At 42.3% G+C, this 24,377-nt stretch overlaps 1 protein-coding gene across 1 annotated transcript in view; it reads right to left on the reverse strand.

Annotated features, from left to right (window-relative positions):
- CENPF (centromere protein F) overlaps positions 1 to 24,377 on the reverse strand; it is a 65,494-nt gene that overhangs the window by 25,171 nt on the left and 15,946 nt on the right. The window contains exons 7-12 of the mRNA XM_073628384.1: positions 23,990 to 24,192; positions 21,017 to 21,142; positions 16,311 to 16,439; positions 13,849 to 13,971; positions 7,393 to 7,528; positions 1,685 to 3,930 (exon numbers count right to left, since the gene is read on the reverse strand). Coding sequence (XP_073484485.1) covers positions 1,685 to 3,930; positions 7,393 to 7,528; positions 13,849 to 13,971; positions 16,311 to 16,439; positions 21,017 to 21,142; positions 23,990 to 24,192 — 2,963 coding nt within the window. The remainder of the gene's footprint in view (positions 1 to 1,684; positions 3,931 to 7,392; positions 7,529 to 13,848; positions 13,972 to 16,310; positions 16,440 to 21,016; positions 21,143 to 23,989; positions 24,193 to 24,377) is intronic.

Raw genomic sequence — 24,377 nt, forward strand, 5'->3', positions numbered from 1 at the left:
GCCTGCATGGTGGCTAAAGGCCCCTCCCCTTCACTGAAGAAGAAAGTCAGCTGATGACCTGACAACCAGTACACTACAGGGGGAGGGGCTCGAGGAGACCCGATATGAGGAGAGGCTTCACTGGAAGGAGAAAAACAAAAACAAACTAAGCAGCATGGAGGGGGAATCGACTGACACTGAGAGCAAGCAAGTGCCAGTGTCACTGATCCAATCCCTCAACTACCATCACCCCTTTGCCTGATCCCACCATTCATCGGCCTGATCCCTCTGCCTCTGATCCCAGCCATCCCTCTGCCTCTGATCCCAGCCATCCCTCTGCCTCTGATCCCAGCCATCCCTCTGCCTCTGATCCCAGCCATCCCTCTGCCTCTGAAGAAAAATTTTGTTTTTCTGACTGTTTGAATTTTTGTATGAAAAGTTTTTACCCATGCACACATATGATGTATTGCGGAATCGAATCGTGGACAGGATAATCGTAGAACTCTCTTTGCAAGTTAGAGTCTGTCCCACCAAACTGTGAAAGGGGATGTTAGTTTCCTGCAGCTGGACTTCAGAGCCAACTGTATATGCTGTATTATAAAAGAATTCTCTGGGAAAGCTTAAGTGGTTCTTAAAGGCTACACTTTTTTTTATATTAATGCATTCCCTGCATGAAGGTAAAAAATGTTGCACTAGTTGTAATACCCCCTCACCTCCCTGTATACTTACCCGTGTGTTATCACGATCCAGCACTGTGTGTCTGCAGTAATGCTGGTCTCTCTCCCCTCACAGGCTCCTGCTGCTGCCGCCAATCAAATCTTGTGAAGAGGGAGAAGGGGGCTAGGCCAAGCCGTGCGTTAAGGGACGAACACAGCTCTGCTTGGGAGCAAGCCCACAGGTGTGCCACCATAGGAAGCCGTTTCCTATGATGGCACACAGAGAAGTGCTAGCGGGGGACCCCAGATTAGGAGATTTTGGGCTGCTCTGTGCAATACCATTGCACAGAGCAGGTAAGTATATCAGGTTTATTATTTTAATAATAAATCAAAAATACCCTTTACAGCAGTTTAACTTTTTTTTTTCCTATTATGAATAAAACCGATATTGTTTCAACAAGGCAGGCAAAGTCTAACTGATGAGGCAGCGATGCAATGTACACATAATGTACCTTTAACCTTTTCTTCCCTTCCGTTTTAAGTTGAAAGCAGGAACAGATTTGTCTTTAAAATAACTTACACCTATCAATTGGGCCTGGACCGTTCCTTGCCATCTGACTGCTCAGGTGGTCTGATGGGTTGTCTAGCAAACTGGACCGTGCAGGGAATCTCCCCCCCAGGCAAACTGCAGGCCTACAGGTGGATAATTTTCTTTTTCCCCCTCCCCTTTCGGGTGTTCGGTTTTCTTTTCGGTTAATCCTACCTTATACCTTTCCATTTCTGCTCTAACTCAGATGGAAGTTTTCTTAAACAAACCGCTGGGATGCCTTTTACGCTATGCCGAGGGTAGCTTTCTACAATTTTATACCTTCTATTCATTTGTGATGATCCTTTGTGTATTATTATTATGGTGTTTGGCTACTGAGTATCTGCCTCTGTCATGTTCTCTTACTCAGTTTATGTCTACAGCAGCAGATTTGTACTTTGTATAAAACTTTAAAACCCAATAAAACTTTTTGTGAAATAAAATAGCTTGCACGCATACTTACATCTTCACTATCAAACAATAGGGAACGTGCACTTAAGTCGAGAACCTGGAGTTCAAGCTTTGCAGCCTCTAATTCTTGTGACAACTGGTCACTGCGAACCTTCTCTTCCAACAACTTTGCTTCCATTTCTGATGCTTGATCATTTAATTTCTGTTGCCATGCTGAAATGTCAGCTAAATGCTGTTTGCGTAGGTTATTCAACTCCACCTGATAAACTGTAAGCAAGTCTTCTACACTGCTGGGGTCTTCGTTGGTCAAGCGAGAAAATAAAACATGTTGCTTCTCAGGAGACTGCTGGAGAATCAAGTCAACAAGCTGACCGGAAATAGATTTTCTGTCTCTTTTTGTTTCTTCACCAGTCTCATCGCTGTTGACTTTAACAGATGGAGAAATAAAAGGAGATAGGGAGGTTGTGTGCTGGACCTGAAGTTGGTTTAGCTCCAGGAGTTGAGACAATGACTTGGTAACATCATCCGTGCTCGTCAAAGTCAGCTGGTCTAGATGTATCAACAAGGTCTCGTTACCTTCGTGGTGCTGTGGTACCAGCGATAAAGGAAGTGTCTCTTCATTTACATCATCAAGTATTTTACTATCATCAAAAAGTGAATCACACACTTCAGACATTATAGTTTGATTTCCATCCATACCAACGCTCTGTCTCTCTTTCAAACCATTGGCGCTCGGTAAGGTTTCTTGCTCAGTGCTTGCATGGATCTGGCCCCTGACATCTTTGATTGGTGAGTTTAGGATACTGACAGACTTGTTGATATCTTTTACAAGTATTGATTCAGTCTCACTCTCCGTTATTGGGGATTCTAATGGAGTCTGAAGTTTTTTCAAAGACATTTCTTTGTCCTTCAAAGACACTCTTAACTCTTCCATGATTTTATTAAGTGAAAGTTCATGGTTTCGGAGGCTTCCAACCAGTGCTGTCAGCTCCTCATTAGCTCCAAGTAGACGATTGTTCTCCTTTTGAATCCTGTCCAATTTTTCTTTGAATTCCTCCAGCTCCATTTTCATACTCTCCTTTACACCTTTGTCGCCATCTATGGCACATTCTTCCTCCATGCTGTCAGCACAATCCAGTTTTACATTTTGGTCAATCACAGGGCCCAAGTCAACATTTACTTTCGGCAACTGTGGCTTCTCATTCAGCTGAATGCTGAGTTCTTTCATTTGTTTGTTGTCTGCAGTTAGCATCTCAATTTCTTTTTTATTTGAACTAATTAGCGCAGTTAACGACTCCCTCTCTATGGACCAAGACTCCGACAGCTGCTTCAGCTCCTGCAGTTGATCATAAAGTTCTTTGTTACCTTGATTAGCAGACTCCAAGTCTGAATTAGCAAGTCTCAGTTTTTCAGACAACATGCTAATTTCTTCCTCCTTTTCCTTGATGGCAGAAACAACAGAATCAACATAACTTTGTTTGGAGGATATGTTGTGTTGTAAGCTTTCAACCTGGCATCGAGATTCAGAGACAAAGCTCTCGTGCCTTTCTTTTATTTGTAACATTTCATACTGAACATCCATTTTGCATTTCAAAAGTTCATCATGTTGACTTTGTAATTCGGTACATAGTTTCTTCTGGTTCTGCAATTCATTTTCCAAGTGGGACACTTGGCTCGAACTGTCTGCCGATTCTCGAAGTTTAACTTCAGCCTCCAGTTCATATATCCGCTTTACCAGGCAGTCTATATCATTTTGGTATTTCTGCCCTTCGGATTCGAGTTGCTGTTGAATTTTTGAACAGGTAACTTGCTGGGCCTCTAGATCAGCGGTTTTCAAGTTAACAAGCTCTTGCATATTTTTTACCTGTGTGTGCAGATTCTGCTTGTCATTTTCTAGAGCATTTACTTGGTCTGAATGACTCTGGATCAAAGATTCCAACTCTTTCACCCTTGCCAACATTTCTGCTCTTTCTATGGAGAACCGAGAAGCATAATTTTCATGCTCATTCTTCCATTTGGAAAGGGAAGAATTTGTATTGATTAAATCTTGGCTTTCCTTTTCTTTACAATTAAGCTGCTTCTTCAAAGCCAGCGACTCCTCGGCCATCTTAGTTAAGGCGTTCTTGGTCTCTTCCACATCAATCTCCATTTTCTTTAGCTTGTCTTGTGCAAGATCTCTTTCACTTTCCAGATTAGCCAGGGTCACCTTCAGATTTTGCAAGCTTTCAGATTTTGAATCTTGACTATGTAGTTTCTGTAGGGCGCATTTCAGCTCTGCTTCCAAATTGTTATTTTTGTCTGCAAAACAAGAAACCGTTCTTTTAAATATTTCATAAATAAAAAATATTCAAGTTGTGCCGCATGTTATAACCCAACTCAGACTAAAACTGTTTTTGTCCCTAAGTCACCTTTTACCCCATTTCAAATTTTAAAACACATTCCGGAACCGATACACAAACTCAGTACCATAAGCCTTCAGCTGTGGTCAATCAAATTATTTAGGAGGTTTGTAGCTCATACATTGGGGTGTTGTACACACACGCACACACACCAATCTGTAGTTACAATTTCTCATCATCTCCCTTTCTTGGTTGGGTTTCTTTAACCACTTCAATACCAGGCACTTAGACACCTTCCCGCCCAGACCAATTTTCAGCTTTCAGCGCTGTCGCAATTTGAATGACAATTGCGCGGTCATGCTACACTGTACCCAAACAAATTTTTTATCATTTTGTTCCCACAAATAGAGCTTTCTTTTGGTGGTATTTGATCACCTCTGCGGTTTTTATTTTTTGCGCAACAAATAAAAAAAGACCGAAAATTTTGAAAAAAAACAAGTTTTTCTTTGTTTCTGTTAAAATTTTTTTGTAAATAAGTACGTTTTCTTCTTCAACGACGGGCACTGATATGGCTGCACTGACGGGCACTGACTGGCACTGATACGGCGGCACTGATGGGCACCGATGAGGTGGCACCAATGAGGTGGCACTGATGAGGTGGCACTGATAGGCGGCACTGATAGGCACCGATAGGCGGCACTGATGGGTGGCACTGATAAGCGGCACTGATGGGCACTCATAGGTGGCACAGATGGGCACTCATAGGCGGCACTGATGGGCACTCATAGGTGGCATTGATGGGCACTCATAGGTGGCATTGATGGTTACTTATGGGTGGCACTGATTGTTGGCATGGATGGGCACTGATGGGCACGGATGGGCACTGACAGGTGGCATGAATGGACACTGATGGGTGGCACTGACGGCACTGGTTGTTTGCAGTGATGCCCCTAAGGGTGGCATTGTTGGGCATCACTGCAACATAATGGTGCCAATCAGTGCCCATTTGTGGGCACTGATTGGGCACATGTGGATGGCCATGGGGTACATACCTGGCCATCCACATGTTGCCCCTTCCCTGGTGGTCCTAGTGGCGATCCCTGGTGGTCCAGTGTGGTGATCTGAGGGGGGGCTGCGCTGATAAACATCAGCACAGACCCCCCCTGCCAGGAGAACCGCCGATCGGCTCTACTCTAATCGCGTCTGTCAGACGCGAGTGAGGAAGAGCCGATCAACGGCTCTTCCTATTGACAGCGTGATCAGCCGTGATTGGACACGGCTGATCACGTGGTAAAGAGCCTCCACCGGAGGCTTTTTACCAAGATCCGTGTAGCGGTGTGTCAGACTGACACACCGCTCCACTGATCGCCGCGATGCGCGCCCCCGGGGGCGCGCTGCGGCATGTTATCCTGCTGGACGTCATATGACGTCCAGTCAGGATAACACAACCACTTCCCGGACGTCAATCCGCTATAGGGCGGGCGGGAAGTGGTTAAACACTTTAGCTCCAGAAGATTTACCCCCCCTTCATGACCATTTTTTTGCAAAACGGCACTTTGTTACTTCAAATGAGAATCGTGTGATTGTGCGACGCTGTACCCAAATAAAATGTATGTCCTTTTTTTCCCCCACAAAGAAGAGTTTTCTTTTGGTGATATTTGATCACGTTTGTGGTTTTTCATTTTTTGGCGCTATAAACAAAAAAAAGACTGACAATTTTGAAAAAAAAATAAAAAATATTATATTGTATTCTGCTACATATAATTTTTGATAAAAAAAAAATCCCAATGAGCGTATATTGATTGGTTTGCACAAAAGATACAGTGTCTACAAACTATGGTATATATTTATGGAATTCTTATTTATTCATTTTTACTAGTAATGGAGGCGATCAGCAACTTATAGTGGGACTGCGATATTGTGGTGGACAAAATCGGACACTGACAGTTTTTGGGAACCAGTGACACTAATACAGTGATCAGTGCTAAAAATATGCACGGTCACTTTACAAATGACACTGTCTGGGAAGGGATTAACATCAGGGACGATCAAGGGGTTAACTGTGCGTCTAGCCTGTCTTTGTGCAGTGTGGGGGAGGTGCTTTTACTAGAGAAAAGCATTGATCCATGTCTTCCTTACTGACAGAAGTGCAGGATCACGTAATTATATTGCCCTGTAGCAGTAAAACTACAATAGGGTGGTTGTAGAGTGGTTAACCACTTGCGGACCACCCACCGACAATGTACTGCGGACAGGCAGCCAATACAGGCAAAGCAGCATACTGGTACACCGCTTCCTGCTTCCGGGTCTAAGGCGTTGCATGCCATTTAGTAAAATATTTAGTAAAAATCAGCACACATTACACACATTAACATTTGTTAGGCACACAGTTAACCCTTTGATCCCCCTAGATGTTAACCCCTTCCCAGCGTGTCTTTAGTACAGTAAGAGTGTATAGAATTATCACAGATTACTGTATTAGTGTCACTGGTGATGTCAGTGTAATTTAGTCAGTTCTCCCCACAGCGTCAGTGTCAAATTGCAGTCCCATTATAAAAGTCACTGATCCCCACCATTAGTAGTATAAACAAACAAAAAAAAATTCCAGTATGTATGCACCATAGTTTGTAGACACTAACTTTCACACAATCCAATAAATATACACTTTATTTATTTTTTTATAGTAGAAAGTGAAAAAAAAAAAAAAATTTTTTTCTTTTTCATTTATATAAAACATTTTTTTTAAAAACCCAGTGGTGATCAAACACCACCAAAAGAAAGCTTTATTTGTTTGAAAATTATATACATTTCATTTGGGTACAGCAGTGCATGACCACGTAATTACCAGATAAAGTAGCGCAGTGCTAATTAGCAAAAAACTGCCTGTTCATGAAGGGGGTAAAACCTTCCAGAGCTCAAGTGGTTTGTATTGGCCAAGAGGCAACACTACAGCCTGTGTCCCCTTGATTAAGCAAAAAAATTGTTCTTCTCCGCTCTTCATCGATAGTTTCCCTTAAGCTCCAATGTCCCCAACTACACGGCTAGGCTCCAAAAACGGATATTCCCTTGTGCAATGAATGTGCCTTTAATGTCCACCGGGACAGACATTAGACAAGGGGGTGGCAGCTGGTGGTGCTGGCTGAACCACGAGACCGGAGAAAATCAGGTCTCAAAAACAAAAAGAAAGAAATTGGAGACAGGCACAATAATTCTGTGTAACTACAGATTTACTTTCCCTAAAAACTGGCTCCATTGTCCATAATTAGCTCAATAAAAAACAACTGATAGCAAGTTATTGGGTTAGTCCCATTTCTTTGTTACCCAGTGTTAAAATATTAAAAAATCTAAAATATGCCAGCCACTTTTAGCATGTTGTGGTTGCTGGACAATGCTGCCGCTGCACCGACGGTGAGGCATTTACCTGTCAGTTTATCCACAAGCTGCTGGTTTTGCCTTATAGTTTGGTTTGCTACATTCATTTCCTCCTCCATTTTCAAAGCTTCCTTAGTCTTTTGATCCAGTTGGCTTCTAATTGCATTTTGCTGAGACTTGGCTTCCTAAACACACAAATAAAATTATCAGAATGATTTACAGATCACAATGGTTCAGTTTTAAAGTGGATGTAAACCCCATTCATGAAAATTGGACCTAGGCACATATATCTGTAGTGTTTTCTTATCTCTCTCCAAAGCATTAAAAGTCCCGTGTTCTTTGCGGTTTCCTTGCTGTTATCAGCATAACTTATGACAAGTTCTCTGTCAAGATAAAACCAGCCTGAAATTTGTGTTGTGGGAGGTTGCTATAAATAAATGAGCAGAGAGCTTGTCTTGTCACAGCAGGGCTCTGCAAGTCTCTGCCTACGTGGAGAGGGGGTGTGTGCTTTTCCTCCAATCAGCTGTCCTGGCTGTATGCCAAGAATCCACTCCTAGTGCTGAACAGGCAGAGAAAATCTCTAACACAATATGCACTTTTTAAAGAATATATAAAGCTGAAGACAGCAGATATACATGTAAAACTTATGTAGGAGGATTTGTTAATCTCTGTGTATCATCTGAGGCTGTTCACTTAACTGGGTATATGCGAGGGTCTACTTTAACCACTTGCCAACCGTCCGCCACATTTATACTGCGACAGAATGGCACAGGCAGGCGAATCGCCGTCATGGTACGTCGGTACCATAGACGGCCACTAGGGGGCGCGTGCGCGCCCCCTGCTCGCCCACAGAGCCGACGCAAGTGCGCGACGGTCTCGATCATCGCCGGGCTCCCACGATCGCTCAGGGCACACGGAGAACCAGGAGCTGTGTGTGTAAACACACAGTTCCCGGTTCTCTGAGGGGAGAACAGACACATCCTCTGTTCATACAGAGTATGAACAGACGATCTGTTAGTTTCCCTGCACAGTCCACATCCCCCTTCAGTTAGAACACTTCCTAGGACATACATTAACATTAACCCCTTCACTGCCAGCGACATTTTTAATTGCACTGATTGCTGTATTAATGCCAATGGTTCCAAAAATGTCAAAATTGTCTGACGTATCCGCCATAATGTCGCAGTCACGATACAAAGCGCTGATCGCCGCCATTACTAGTAAAAAAAAAAAATTATTAATAAAAATGCCATAAAACTATCTCCTATTTTGTAGACGCTATAACTTTTGCGCAAACAAATCAATATACACTTATTACATTTTTTTTTTTTACCAAAAATATGTAGAAGAATACATATCGGCCTAAACTGAGGGAAAAAAATGTTTTTTATATATATTTTTTGGGGATATTGATTATAGCAAAAAGTAAAACATAATGCATTTTTTTCAGAATTGTCGCAATTTTTTTTGCTTATAGCGCAAAAAATAAAAATTGCAGAGGTGATCAAATACCACCAAAAGAAAGCTCTATTTGTGGGGAAAAAAAGGACGTCTATTTTGTTTGGGAGCCACGTCGCACGACCGCGCAATTGTCAGTTAAAGCGATGCAGTGCTGATTCGCAAAAAGTGCTCTGGTCTTTGGCCAGCCAAATGGTCCGGGGCTGAAGCGGTTAAAGGGGTTGTAAACCCTTGTGTTTTTTTTTTTTTTTAAGGTGAAAAAACACCTGGCAGTGACTGGCCCCCCAGTTTTACTTACCTGAGCCCTGGAATTTCACACGGCGGAAACACGCTCTTCCTCTGCCCGGGGTTCTCGGCTCTCGATTGGATAGACTGATAGCAGCACAGCCATTGGCTCCCACTGCTGTCAATCAAATCCAATGACGCAGGTTCCGGGGGCGGCGCCCAAGTCCGGCATTCGTGTCTATGGGTGCAAATGCTGGACTTAGGAGCGTGCCCGCAAGGTAACCCCCTTCCCCAGGTGATCGCGTCTCCTAGGGGGAGATCTGATGCGGGGAGGAGCCGGGAGACCCCAGAAGAGGATGTTCAGGGCCACTCTGTGCAAAACGAGCTGCACAGTGGAGGTAAGTATGACATGTTTGTTATTTAAAAAAAATAAATAAAAACAAGCCTTTACAATCACTTTAAGAGTCTTAATGGCTCCGTCAAAGAAACTGCCCAAATCACCTTCAAAGAAACCGTTCTTAAAGTGGCTGCAAACCTTTACATACTGTATACACTCCGAAATGACTGGCCCCAGGTGATTCACAGAAATTAAACAAATCCTCCTACACAAGTTGTACTCATTTATCTGCAGAACTCTCTTCTTCAGATCCTTTCAAAGTCCACAGATCAAAGGCTATTTCTCAGCAATAGAAGATAGGGGGCGGGTATCAAACAACACACACTGCACAGCAAAGAGCTTTAATCTGAGACCTGAGTGGACTCTACATAGTCTCATAGGGAAACATGCACAGCTAAGGCTGTTTATCACCTTCTGTGTGCTGGAGGCGGGGAGGGGTCATCTCTCTGGAATCTGTGATGTAGGCATAACCAGTCAGAAGTGACTAATGCAGCTAGAGGGAAGACAGCAGACAGAAATAACACTAGCTGCATTAGACTGAGGATAATACACACTAGAGAGGGATATGCTTTGTTCGTTTTTCATTTCAGAGGTGCAGTAAAAATATGTCCATCCCTGCACTCCCAAACTGTTGCATGCAGCATTTTGGATGTACTACTGCCAAATGTTTGGTGGTAACTATGCTGTAGCGTGAACAGTATTAATGGCAACAGATTGTAGTTAAGGCTTCGACTGAAGTAATAAATAGCAGCATTCCTTAAAAAAAAAAAAAAAAAAAATGGATGCCATCTAAGATAGACATGAAGTAAGGAACTGGGTAAGCCAAAAACATACTGGTGTAAATACAGAAGAATCCAGTGGGACATTTTTCTGCTGGTTGTGTATACGTTGAAAATGACAGTGGGCAAGGGATCTTTTCCCTGCACCCGCTGTCACAATTTGAAAACAGTGCTCCCACACTACCACGTCATTCATTCCATTTAAAGCGGGGTTCCACCCAAATTTTGAACAATATCTGTATGTATTCTCTTCCTTGCCTAGATGCTGACATGCAGTTTTAAATCGCCGTAATTACCTTTTATTTTTCTATTCTTCTTTGCACTTCCTGGTTCTCCTCCCGTGGGAGTAGGCGTGTTTCTAGCCTCTCCCAGACTCCTGGGAGCTAGTCTCAGGCTTCCCAGGATGTCACTGAGCATGTGCGGGAAAGAGCGGTGAATGCTGGGAGCACAGCATTCACCACATCCAGGAAATAAATGCTTGTTGGCTTCAAATGCCCACAATGAAGATGGAAACCGCCTGCAGTGAATAATATAAGTTATTCTTTCCGACGAAATCTGACACAGGCGGACATATTACACACAATATGTGAGTATGTAATGCTGAGAAGAAAAGTTTGTGAATGAACTCAAAAAAAAAAAATGCTAGATAGGTGGACCCCCGCTTTAATGAGCACACTACAACTACTGTCTTCCATTGCGGCAGACAGCTTGTAGTCCTCTATGAACTGCAAAGGCACCGATGAGAACTCGGAATTCATTGATTCTGTAACTGTCTGCCCATATGGGAGGTATAGGCAGACAGCTATACAGAGAGAGTCTACAGGAGCCTGGCAGTGCACCTACCATTTGCAATGCTCCTTAAAAAAAAAAACCTGCAAAAATGTGTGCTTTTTTTTTAAAGAAGTGAACTTATGCTTTAAAGACATTTTCCTGGAATGTGCGCAGAGCAAGTCAAAGTCAAAGAGAAAAGCCGATGCCATTTTTATGCTTTCAAGCATCCTTTAATATCTATATTTTGTGCCTTTTCAGACATTCTAAGCGAGTTCACACCACCCACTGTTTACCAGAAGAAAAATCACAGCTCTGCCTTAATCCCCCTCAACAACTGTGGCAGTTTGTACATTATTGCCGGAAAGGCACAACATGTTCAATGTCATTTAACAGGCCACAAGTAGACTGTACAAGGACATCTACAAGAGATTTAAAAGGCTAATTCCACCTTTTGCAACATGATACACTCGTATAGAGGGTATAACATTCTGTGCCAGATAGACTCATAGTTCTCAATGGAATTTTTTTTTCCTGCAAGAATATGGGTTTATTTTATTTTTTTTTTAATCAAAAAGGTAAACTTAAAGTGATTTAAGTGTTCGTTTTTTTAAAAAAAAAAAACAAAACATATACTTACCTCCACTGTGCAGCTCATTTTGCACAGAGTGGCCCCAAACCTTGTTTTCTGGGGTCCCTCCCCACATCAGATAACCCCCCTGGAAGAAGCGATCTCCCGGGGGATTACCTTGCGGGACTCGCCCCCCCCCCCCCGCATCATTGGATTTGATTGACAGCAGCGGGAGCCAATGGCTGTGCTGCTATCAATCTATCCAATCAAGAGCTGAGAACCCCAGGAAGAGAGCATGTCCCCATCGGATCAAGTTCCAGGGCTCAGGTCACTGCCAGGTGTTTTTTCACCTTAATACATAGGATGCATTAAGGTGAAAAAACACAAAGGTTTACAACCCCTTTAAGCCCCGCACACACGGGCCGCATGCAGGGTGATATCAACCAGTTCAATAAAAACTGGCCGACATTCGGCACAGGTGTGCGGCAGCCAGTCTGGAAGAGGTTTGTCCGGCTTCTCTTGGACGAGCACGCTGGAAAACCTGCAGCCTACCGGCTCCCAATCAGCGCTCTCAGCTATTGGCCGGGCCGTCCCCCTGTCAGAAAACAGCTCAGCGGGGGAGATCGCTGCACTAACGTCGGATCGTTAGTACAGCAGCGTCGACCTGAGCTGACAGTTCTTTTTCGTTCAACCCGCTGGGTTGAATGGCAAAAAACTCATAGTGTGTACCAGGCTTTAGTGTTTAATAACTACAGAAGAGATCACTGTGAAGATCGGTCAATTGAATTATTTGTTACAGATATTTATTTACACCAATAATTTAGGCAGCACTTTACATTTTGCACATTCACATCAGTCTCTGCCCTCAAGGAGCTTACAATCTAAGGTTCCTATCGCACATTGCATTAACCTGTCAGCATATCTTTGAAGCTTGGTAGGAAACCAGAGCACCCAGAGGAAACCCACATAAGCACATCAAGAACATACAAACTCCAAATATCATGTAACAGAATTAATGCTGAAGTTTGGGTATGCATATTTTTGCATAGTTTCATTGGACTGGCTTCAACCAATGTAGGTATGTAGGTGATATAATCTGTGGGATCCCTGTAGAATATAGAAACCACTGTAGCAGGAACTGCTACTACAATGATTGCTGCTAGCTACCAGGCCCTGTGCCAACGTCTCAATGAATGCAAAACATTCTCTAACTGGATGAGATGGAGAGGCACACTCGCCACCTCGTCCAATCAGAGAATGCTTTGCATATTATGTTAAGAAAATGCAGTGTTCTCTGAACAGTGCCTGTTCACTAAGCAGCAGGGCAGGCACTCGGCACGGGAATTGAAAGCAGGCAGTGATCACTGTAGTCTATATCTTAAAGGGATGTGAAAAACACGGGGGGGGGGGGGGGGGTTGGGCTTTTAACTCTTATGTGTTTCCTGTTGCTTTCAGGTGAGAAGGGCAGTCTCTGCGTTGATAGAGGAAGGAAGGAGAACCTGGCAAGGGTTTTAATGCTTTCATATTCTATCCAAAATAAAAAGCCTCAAAACAATCTGGGATCCAAGATGGCTGCTACAGGTCACCTGCTGTCAATACCTGCATATCTACTGGATACACACATGTAGCAGCAATCTCAGATTTTGAGGCTTTATTGGCCCTCATAATAAAGGGCCTCATTTTAAAAGAATAAGAAGCAGTATGGGTTTTGTTTGTTTTTTGCAGAATCATACTTACCTAGGTGGATGCAGCATCTGTCCTCCGCCAGCTCTAACACTGAGAACAAGAGCAATCAAACACTGCAGATCGCTCGGTTCTTAGAGCTCCCCAAGCAGAGAGCTGGTGACTGTCAGTGACCGCTGTCTGCTCTGCCCCCTCCTCACTTACCAGAGCGCTGGGATGTGGAGGGGGCGGGAGTGGCTGGTTCAGGCTCTCAGCAGCTAGCTCAGAGGCTGAGTCGAGCGCCGGTCCAGGCATGTGGGCGGATCCCAACCTCATTGTCATAATCTTGCCCGAGCCTGGACTGGCTATGTGCCGGCAGCAGACAGCGGGCTTCAGCTGTCTGCTAAAAACAGGTCACAGGAGTGCAAAACCAACTGCACTCCTGTGGTCCACAGAAGTATAGCCAAACAAGCTTTGTCTGTACTTCTCCTTTAAGGTGAGCATACACCCATTTGAGATTCCAGGTGGCGGTCCTGTGTTTGCCTTTCCCCCACTCTTCACAGACAGCAATACAATGTGAAAGTGGTCCTAACCCCATACCTTCTACCCAAAGCTGGAAAAAAAAAAAGTTTTGTCTTTACTTACTTCCAGATTCTTTCTAAACTGATTGGCCTGATTCTCGCTTGCTTGCAGAGTCTGTCCTGATTGGGACAACTTCTGTTTCAGTTCCTCTACTTCTCCTTCCAACACCTTCTTCCCATGTACCACCTGCAACACAACAAACATATCTGTCATTGATTTCAAAGCCCCGTCCCAGGAAATATAGTGACCTATGCATGATTTTCTATATGGTGTATTGGAGCATTCGATTTCAGGGTTCATGTATCTGGTAAAACACTATAGTCTTTGTTAGCACTATGATCAAATACAAAAGCAACAAAACTATGTGGACTGGAAGAGATAGACTAGCTAACACACAAAAAAAAGTGTGATGCTCTCACTTCTGTCAATCCAGACATGTAGAGATGAGAATAAAAAAAAAAAAAAAAAAAAAGTGTTGCCCTCTGAAGAGTGATCCACAGTGGATCACTTTTTAGAGGGTGTTTGACATGCAATTAGGAGGAGTTATGTCACTTCCTCCCCACCTGTTTTAAAGTGGGAGTAAACTCCCATGTATCAAATTTTTTTTTCCCCTATAGGTAAGCCTATAATGAGGCTAACCTATAGGTACTGTAAATATCTCCTAAACGTGCAATGTTTAGGAGATATTTACTTTAAACGCAGCTGGTGACGTCGATGGCGCATGCTCTCTGAAGGAACAGCATACCAGCACCGTTCCTTCAGAGCCATGGCGTAAACCGTGACTCCGGCGCGCATGCACAGGAGTGACATCATAGCCAGCTCTGCAAATCAGATAGCCGAAGCCAGCAAACCTGGAAAGAAGACCAGGTGAAGATGGAAGCGCCTTCAGCGGTGACGGCGCGCCGCTAGAGGGTCCATTTTCAGGTAAGTCTATCAATGTGCTAGCATGCGTTGCATACTAGCACATTATGACTTAAACAGCCAGGGGCTTGTCTTTTTTTGGCAGGTGGTTTTGTCCATTAACCTCTTGCCAACCAGCCGGAATCATTATACCGCGGCAGGTCGGCTCTCCTGCGCAAACAGCCGTAGGTGTACGTTGACCTTTGCAAGGAGGACAGCGGTCGAATGCCCGCGGACTCGATGTTCGCCGAGGACCAGCGGTCGCTGTGTACAGATGCAGAACGGAGAAAACAAAGACGATTCCCCATTCTGCCTAATGACATGTCAGATCTTCTGTTCCCAGTGATTGGGAACAGTGATCTGTCATGTCCCAATGAGCCTATCCCCCCTATATTTAGAACACATTTAACCCCTTGATTGCCCCTAGTGTTAACTCCTTCCCTGCCAGTGTCATTTATACATTGCATTTTTATAGCACTGATCAATGTAATAATGTCACTGGTACCCAAAAAGTCTAATTTGGGGTCAGATTTGTCCACCGCAATGTCGCAGTCCCGCTACAAACCGCAGATCGCCACCATTAGAAGTAAAAACAATAAAAAAGTAAGTCCCTAAATCCATCCCGTAGTTTGTAGACGCGATAACTTTTGTGCAAACCAATCAATATACGTTTATTGTGATTTTTTTTTTAACAAAAATATGTAGAATATGTATCGGCCTAAACTGATGAATAAATTTGTTTTTTTTATATTTTTTTGGGGCTATGTACTATAGCAGAAAGTTAAAAAAAAAAAAAAAAAATCCTTCAAAATTGTCAGCCTTTTTTGATTTATAGCGCAAAAAATAAAAAACCGCAGGAGGTGATCAAATACCACCAAAAGAAAGCTCTATTTGTAGGTATTTTGTTTGGGTACAGTGTCGCACGACCGCGCAATTGTCAGTTAAAGCGACGCAGTGCAGAATCACAAAAATTGCTCTGGTCATTAAGGGGGCAAATTCTTCCAGGGCTGAAGTGGTTAAACACAACAGGGAGTAGAAGTCTTGCCACACCACGAAGAAACGCATTGCACCCACGGCAAGTAAACAACCCCCTCCAGACAGCTTTACAGCAGCTTAAAAAAAAAAAAATTGCAGCTGCATTACAAGAGATACGTGCCTGTAGGTGATCTGATCCTCTCTCTATGTACATGCAAGCCAGTTCCTGCAAATATTTTACAACATATGAATATGTCTTTTCCTAAAGTGGATTATAATCCTGAGTTGTTAGTCATGATTTATCACCAACTTGCAATAGGGTATAAAGTTTGGATAGTGACAATTAATCTCTGTTACTTTCATCTCCACTATGTCACTGCTGATAATCTTTGTCAGGACAGTACGGTCATGTCATGATATACTACCGTGTTATGTTGCATACCTTTTAAAAAAAAAAAAAAAAGGTATACACCCCGTTTCTACTGCACCCCACCTCCCCCCAACGCAAATGTAAACTTGGCCTTAGCGGTAACAAGAACATACAGCTTGGGGAAGTGGTACAGACCACTGAACTAGTAGTGTGTGTCTGTCTATTAAATATGAGCTTTCCATTCTATATAGGACAAGAAGATTAGAAGAAAAATCCATACACGGTCAAGTTCTGATTGGATGGCATTAAATTCATTCTTGGCTTGCTGAGACTCCTGGCTCAGTTTGGCTTTCATCTGGTTCAACTGCTGCTCCATGTTCTTTAATGAGTTTTGTTGTCGGAGGAGTTCCTACAAGCACAAAAGAGAAAAGCAACTGATAAGAAACCGAATACATGAGGCCAGCCAATGAGGGAACTAGAATAGTGGTGCATACTACACAGATTTCCAGCTTTAAAAGGGAATCCCACAGATATGCACATTAGGGCCAAAACGACTAATCGATTATGTAAATAGTTGTCAATTATTTTCATAATCGATTAATCGGCCAGCCGATTACTTGGCCTGCATAAAGAACGCATTATTTGTTTACATATCTGGAAATACAGTGCAGCACACATACAGCTCAGTACACCGTCCATACATGTCAGTAAGTGTCTGAGAACTTGTGAATGTGTGAGGAGCAATGCCTCATGGGACATGTAGTCCTGGGCAGGAAGTGAGTGGTTTCTAAAAAGGCAAAAGTTTTTTTTTACCTTGCTATAGGGCCACTCTAAACTATAATTTGCAGCTTGCTATTGGGGCACTCTGAAGGCAGGAGGAGGACCCCAGAAAAGGAGAATTAGGGCTGCTCTGTGAAAACGTTCTTAAAATGAATTTTTTTTTGAAGGAAGATATTGTTTTTGTATGGCCAGCATAAGTGACAGCAGGCGCAGGTAGCTTTTATCAAGCCACCTGCCTATGACAAGGGGAGTCTGTCATACATAGTGTATATTACACTTCTGTCTAAAAATCAACAAAAAACTGTCTTTAACCGCTTCAGCCCCGGAAGATTTTACCCCCTTCCTGAACAGAGCACTTTTTGCGATTCGGCACTGCGGCGCTTTAACTGACGATTGCGCGGGTGCGACGCTGCACCCAAACAAAATTGACGTCCTTTTTTTCCCCACAAATAGAGCTTTCTTTTGGTGGTATTTGATCACCTCTGCGGTTTTTATTTTCTGCGCTAAAAAAAAAAAAAAAAAAAGAAGGAGCAACAATTTTGAAAAAAAAAACAATATTTTTTACTATAATAAACATCCCGCAAAAATATATATAAAAAAACTACATTTTTTCCTCGGTTTAGGCCGATATGTATTCTTCTACATATTTTTGGTACAAAAAAAAACAAAAAAACAAAAAACAAAATTGCAGTAAGCGTAGATTGATTGGTTTGCACAAAAAAGTTATAGCGTCTACAAAACAGGGGATAGTTTTATATCATTTTTATTATTAATTTTTTATTAGTAATGGTGGCGATCTGTGATTTTTTTTATCGTGACTGCGACATTATGGCGAACAAATCGGACACGTTTGACACTATTTTGGGACCATTGTCATTTATACAGCGATCAGTGCTATAAAAATGCACCTTACTGTGTAAATGACACTGGCAGGGAAGGGGTTAACCACTAGAGGGCGATCAAGGGGTTAAGTGTGTCCTAGGGAGTGATGCTAACTGTGGGGGGATGGGCTACAACTCACATGACAGCGATCACTGCTCCCGATGACAGGGAGCAGTGATCTGTCATGTCACAAAGCTTAACAGGGAAATGCGTTGTTTACATAGGCACTTCCCCGTTCTGCGGCGCCGTGACACGATCCTCGGGAGACCAGCGGACATCGAGTCCGCCGGTCCCGCTGTACGCACCTCAGGCAGCGCGCCTGCTAGCCGCGCCATTTAAAAGGGGACGTACAGGTACGCCCATTTGCCCACTGCTGCCATTGTGCTGACGTTTATTGGTGTGCAGCAGTCGGCAAGTGGTTAATTTTTTTTTTTTCTTTAGATAAAAAATTTGCTCTCCGAGTCTGATATTTACCAGATTCAACCTCTAATAGTATATACAGTATATCTCTTCTTTCTGTTATTTATATTTAATACTGCATATAGATATTTAAGAAGAAATTGCCTTTTATTTTAAACTTTACATATTGACTAAATTATACACTACACTTTTTTTTTACGGTTATTATCCGATTAATCGAAACAATAAAATCGGCCAACTAATCAATTATGAAAATAATTGTTAGTTGCAGCCCTAATGCACATGCATACTTACATTGGTCCAAGCTGGGCAAAATATGCCATATCTGGAATTAAGCTTTAAAAAGGGGCAGTAAAGGCTAATAATTATTCCCCAAAATGCTGCCTCTCCCCTCCTCCTACCGACCTATGTTGCAGTCTCTATAAAAAAAAAAAAGGGGGGGGGGGGGGGGGGAAGAAGGTCAGTGTAAATAACTTTTTCCAATCTGATTGCAGGCATGTGATCCTGCAGCCGCAATCCCCCCCCCCGTGTAAGGAGCACTCGGCTTTGAATTTCAGGAGCCCCCCCACCAGCTCTCATTCTACCCTTCACCATTGCCGGCGCTTCTTCCTCTCCACTGCAGCTGCCGCTCTGAGACCGCATACACACCTCGGCGTTTTGAATTGCTTGCAGATTTGCCACGATTTTGCCCGCAATTTCAATGTGCCAAGGTGGGAATGACAAACCTCAGAACTAGGGCTGCAACTAACAATTATTTTCATAATCGATTCGTTGGCCGATAATTGCTTCGATTAATCGCTTAATAACCTTAAAAAAAAGTGTGGTGTATAATTTAGTGAATACGTGAAGTTTAAAAAAAGGCAATTTATTCTTAAATATCTCTATGCAGTGGTAAATATAAATAACCAACAATATGGTTAGGGAGCAAAATATCTAATCCACTCTGAGAATAACAGACATACTGTATATACTATTGGAGGAGATATACTGTATATACTATTAGAAGAGAGATAGTATATACAGTATATCTCCTCTAATAGTATATTAAAGGGTGAATCTGGTAAATAACAGATTCAGATCAAATTTTTTTATTTAAAAAACAAACAATGTCTTCCTTAAAAAAAAAATAAAAAAGTAATTTTAAGAACGTTCGTTCAATTTTATAATCGTTAGTGAGGTCCAATCGACGTTCATTTTCAACCACAGTGACAGGAAAATTTAGAAATAGAAAACTTCTTGGTCAAAGGAATTTTCAGACAGTGTATGTGGTTTTCGTTCAGAAATTACATTCATTTTAAAAACAGAATGTTAAAAACAAGTGAACAACATTTTTTCATTCAGCGAATGTACAAAGATTTTTCGTCTGAATATTCTCGTCTGAAAATTGATCCGTGCGGCCAGCATAAGGCTCAATACACACCTATGCAGTTTGCTTTTGATCTGTTTCTGCAGTGCATTTTGATTTTTGCGCATGTGATTTTGCATTTTTTTTGGCCAATTTGTTGTTGGGCAGGTTAAAAAACACACATTGCTACAAAAACGCATTACATGCTTTTCTGCAGCTTCTCCATAGAAGTGTATTAAACCAAAAAAGCACCGTTGTGTGTTAAAAAAAAATCCCTGACCCTTTCCAAATACGCAGCGGCTGAAAAAAGCATAGATGTGAACATGTCCAATAAGAAATCATGTAAATGTAAACTGCAGTGCGTTTCTGTAAAAAAGTACCAAAAAACACATAGAACCAAGACTAATACGTTTAGTAACATAATGGGGTTAAAAAAAAAAAAAAAAAAAAAAGCAGATAATCACTACTGTAAGGGGTTCATTTTTTTTACTGTAGAACTGTGAAAGTAATAATTACAGTAGCGATTATTTGCTCTGTTTGTACTATAAAAGGCTAATTTTAGTTTTTTTTTAACCTCATTATGTTACTGGCCAATTAATTGATCATGAAAATAGTAATATATTAATTTCATAATCAATTAGTTGTTTCAGCCCTACTCAGAACGCACATTTGAGATGCCATTCATTTGAAAGGCACCCTAAAATCACGGTGCGGTTCTGCCGTGATTGTCGTGTGATAAATCGCACTGCAATCGCAGCAACTCACATTGCGTGAAGCATGTCGCCTAAAAGTAGCTCCTAAACTTTTTTTAGGCGACAATCTTCACGCAATGCTGCGAGATTTATCAGGGCAGAACCGCACTGCGATTTTAGGTGGCATTTAAATGAATGGCATCTCAATTGTGCGTTCTGTGACTTGTCACTCACCTCGGCGCTTTGAAATTGCGGGCAGAATCCTGGCAAATCTGCCCATGACCACAGTGTCAGGGCTCAGCAGCTACTAACCACAACATACAAAGCCATTTACAACTCTGCCCCGAGCTACATCACTAATCTTGTCTCCAAATATCAAAAATATCTTGTCTCCGCTCCTCTCAAGACCTCCTGCTTTCAAGCTCTCTCATCTCCTCCTTCCTCCCATGCTCGTCTCCAAGATTTCTCCAGAGCCTCTCCCATCCTCTGGAACTTGCTACCTCCATCTATCCCCTACTCTTAATACCTTCAGGCGATCCCTGAAAACTCATCTCTTCAGGAAAGCCTATCACGTCTCCAACTAATCTCCTACCACTTCCACCAGCTCATTCCCCACAGTTACAAACTTTTGTACCACCTGCCCCACCCTATTAGATTGTAAGCTCTTCTGAGCAGGGCCCTCTTAATCCTCTTGTATTTTATTGTATTATAACTGTATTGTCTCCCTTTTATATTGTAAAGCGCTGCGTAAACTGTTGGCACTATATAAATCCTGAATAATAATAATAATAATAATATGATAAACCATGGTCAGTTTACAGGGGTAATAACCACTTTAAATTGCACAGAAGAGTAAAGTTCTATAACCTGTTGATTTTCCTTCTCTCTCTCCTTTAGCTTGTTCTCTACAGTCAGTCGGGCACTTTCAGCATTTTGTCTCTGACAGCTTAGCTCATCGGCAACCTTCTTCAGTTTCTGTTCAGTCTGCGCACACTGAAAAAAAAAATGTTTTTTTTTATTTATATACAGTGCATGAGAATAAAGCTGTGTGCTGCTAGCAGTAAAATATAAAAGTCACACTGATGAGACTCTGCAGCCCGACCATTCATTTCAACAACAATCTTCCTATAAGATGCTATGTGCATTTATCATATTGTATTCATGTTATTTACCTCCCTATAAAGCCTCCCTTGTAGGTAGCAGAGGAGCAAAGATGCTGGACCAGCACTGACAGCAAATAGACACTCTCTAGGAAAGAGCTATTCCACTAAATCACTAACAACTTCTGATATTTCAGCTTTGCTTGGCTACTAATAAGGCAAATCACTCAATGCATTCTTGTATCTCTTGTGGACTCCAATACCACGTTACCAGAATTTCCTAATGGCAGTTACAAAACCAAATGGATGTGTCACAGTCCCTTAAAGCAGAATTCCAGGCTAAACCGAATTAGTCTTAAAGCGAACATCCAACCAAAAGGCGACGTTCTGCTTGTTTGCACCCTCCACGGACACATTTGGCACTTTTTGGGGGGAGAGCAGGTACCAGGTTATGACAGGTGCCCGCTCACACATTCGAATCAGATTGCTGCAGCGGAGTCAGAGGTCCCCCCCCCTCCTCCTCTTTACCCCGCATTCTTCAGGGACACATCACAGGTCCCAGGAGTCTACGAGACCATTCACGCATGCGCAGTAGAAAACCAGCTGTGAAGCCACAAGGCTTCACTTTGTTTCCCTTACTTGAGATGCCGGAGCCTGCACCCAAAGCTGATCAGCTCGGGTGAGGACATCGCTGGATCCCTGGACAGGCCTGGAGATCCTCTTAAAAAATGCTCCCTACAATTTCAATGGTCCGATGAATGCTTACAATTCTGAATATCTTTTTGATACATTCAATTATCACCATCCCAGAAGCCCTCTTTGGCCCTATGTTTTTCTCTCTCTCTCTTGCCCTTCCATCCATCTTTTACGTCCAATAAACCACTAAAAACTTGGTGGGAAGCATAGGTAGATTATTGGTTTTGCTTTAAAATCGTCCATCTGTACATGGAATCAAGAAACCAAATTTTAAAATCCTTACTAGAGCGTAACGCACACCAAGTGGTGCTTCATAAATATCTGCCCATGATCTCTGACCATTGCTGGAGATGCCAGCAGGAAAGGCGGACATTACTGCACATTTTTTTGGTCCCGCCCCAAATTGGAATAACTCTGGAAAGAGGTGCACCATATCTCTCAAAAATGTACCAATTACATCCTTCCAGGAGACCCCATTCTCTTTCTCCTGCATATCTCGGATATACCTGAGAAAACATACAACAAAATCGATCCTACGCCACCTCTTTAATGCTGCCAAATCGTGCATTGGGCTGAGGTGGAGGGACCCACACCCTCCCTTTATCTCACTCTGACTTTCGAAAACTGGGGAAGTGAACAAGATGGAAGACCAAGTACTTTCTGCACACATGAACACGAGACTTATGCCAAAACTTGGATCCATTGGAATATGGTCACACAAGACCCTCCTTAAATTATGCGCTCACTGAAATACTGCTTGATAAATCACCCCTCCTTCGGGGTTCCCCATCCCTCCACCAGCAGCTCCCCAACCCCCTTTTCTTGACTTCTGCCCCCCTAAATTTTTTTCCTTCCCCATGTTTGACCACCCCCCCCCCTCCCCCCCCTCTCTGCCCCGTCCCTACCTCATACCTACCATTCTTCCCTAATCCCTGAGAAGACCTGCTGTATCCTTTGCATTCATGACGTACAGTTCATTTCAAAGTACTGTTGCTTATGTTATTGTTGGGTGTCCTGACCAGGCCATCCCTGCACTTTATGTTATATATAGTTGATGCTGTATTTCCTGTTGAAATGTGACCTTTGATTGGGTCACTTTATATATGTAAGTTTCTGCTGCTCTGAATGCTGGCTACTTTAAATAATTATCAAAAAAAAAAAAAAAAAACAACTTGCCGAGCATTAAAATCGTTTGCATGACTGGCGAGACACCCCTGCTAGGGGGTAAGAAAATGGCAATTGATGCTCTTCGTACCAGTATGTAATCATTGTCATTCCCTACTTATACACTTAATTTTGACTGTGTGTATTGATACGGACTATCCAATGCAAAGCTACTTTTCACCGTGTTAATCTCTGATGTACACCCATAAATAAAATAAAAATTAAAAAAAAAAAAAAAAAGTATATAATATGATTATATATATATATATATATATATATATATATATATATATATATATATATATATATATATATATATATATATATATATATATATATATATATATATATATATATATATATATATATAAAAGATGTCTATACTTACCTATTTTCAGCCTGCTCTGGTCTAGTCACATGATCCAAGATTTATGTGTTTTGTTTTTTTTCTTTTTTACAGCTCTACCCCTTTCTCCTAACAATCTTTTGTGTACATTGCCTGCAACTGAAAGATATAACTGGCAGCAGTGATTGCGGAGCGGTCATCGCTTTAGGAGGGCAAACCCAGGAGGTAGGTCTGCCGTCATCTGTAAATGTGCTGTGCATTCTTGGGCATTACTCGAAGAGCTGTGTCTGCCAAACCATGCTTTAGTTCCTCTTTGCAAGGTCAATGATTTAACCTCGCACCCAAGTGCCCTCCTAAAACTAAAATATCAGCTGAATGTAGGGTCGCTTTTATCACTGGTGTGGATTCATGGGGCAGACATTCTATTGTAAAGAGAAATAAAACATCAAGTGTGACCTGTACTGTTTAATCAGAGATTTATCTGACAGGTTATCATTAAGGCTATAGAAAGCCATGTCACACTGTATGACCTACCCTGTCCGCCGTTTGATCGTACTGTGCGGTCACTCGGGCCAAGTCATCACGGCTCTTTGTCATTGCTTTGTCTTTCTCTTGGAGTTCTGCCTGAGTCTTCTCCAGCAGTGTCTGGGTCTCCTGAAGTCTATTCAGTTGATTTTTCAGCTCTTTTTCTTGAACTTGCAATCGCAGCTCCATCTCGTTCACTTTGGATCGCAGTTCTTAAATTTAGGACAAAAAAATGACACAGAACATTTTTAAAAAGCTTTGCAATAAAATGTTATTCTCTTACAAAAGGAAAGCACCACATTTGCTTAGGGCCCCTTTCACTCGGGCACCTCCATGTAGCAAATTCCCCTTGTTCAGCGGGGGGATCGCTCTACTGATCCCTACTGAGCAGGCAGAT

Source organism: Aquarana catesbeiana, linkage group LG04 (assembly GCF_042186555.1).
Source record: "Aquarana catesbeiana isolate 2022-GZ linkage group LG04, ASM4218655v1, whole genome shotgun sequence".
NCBI classification, from domain to species: Eukaryota; Metazoa; Chordata; class Amphibia; order Anura; family Ranidae; genus Aquarana; species Aquarana catesbeiana.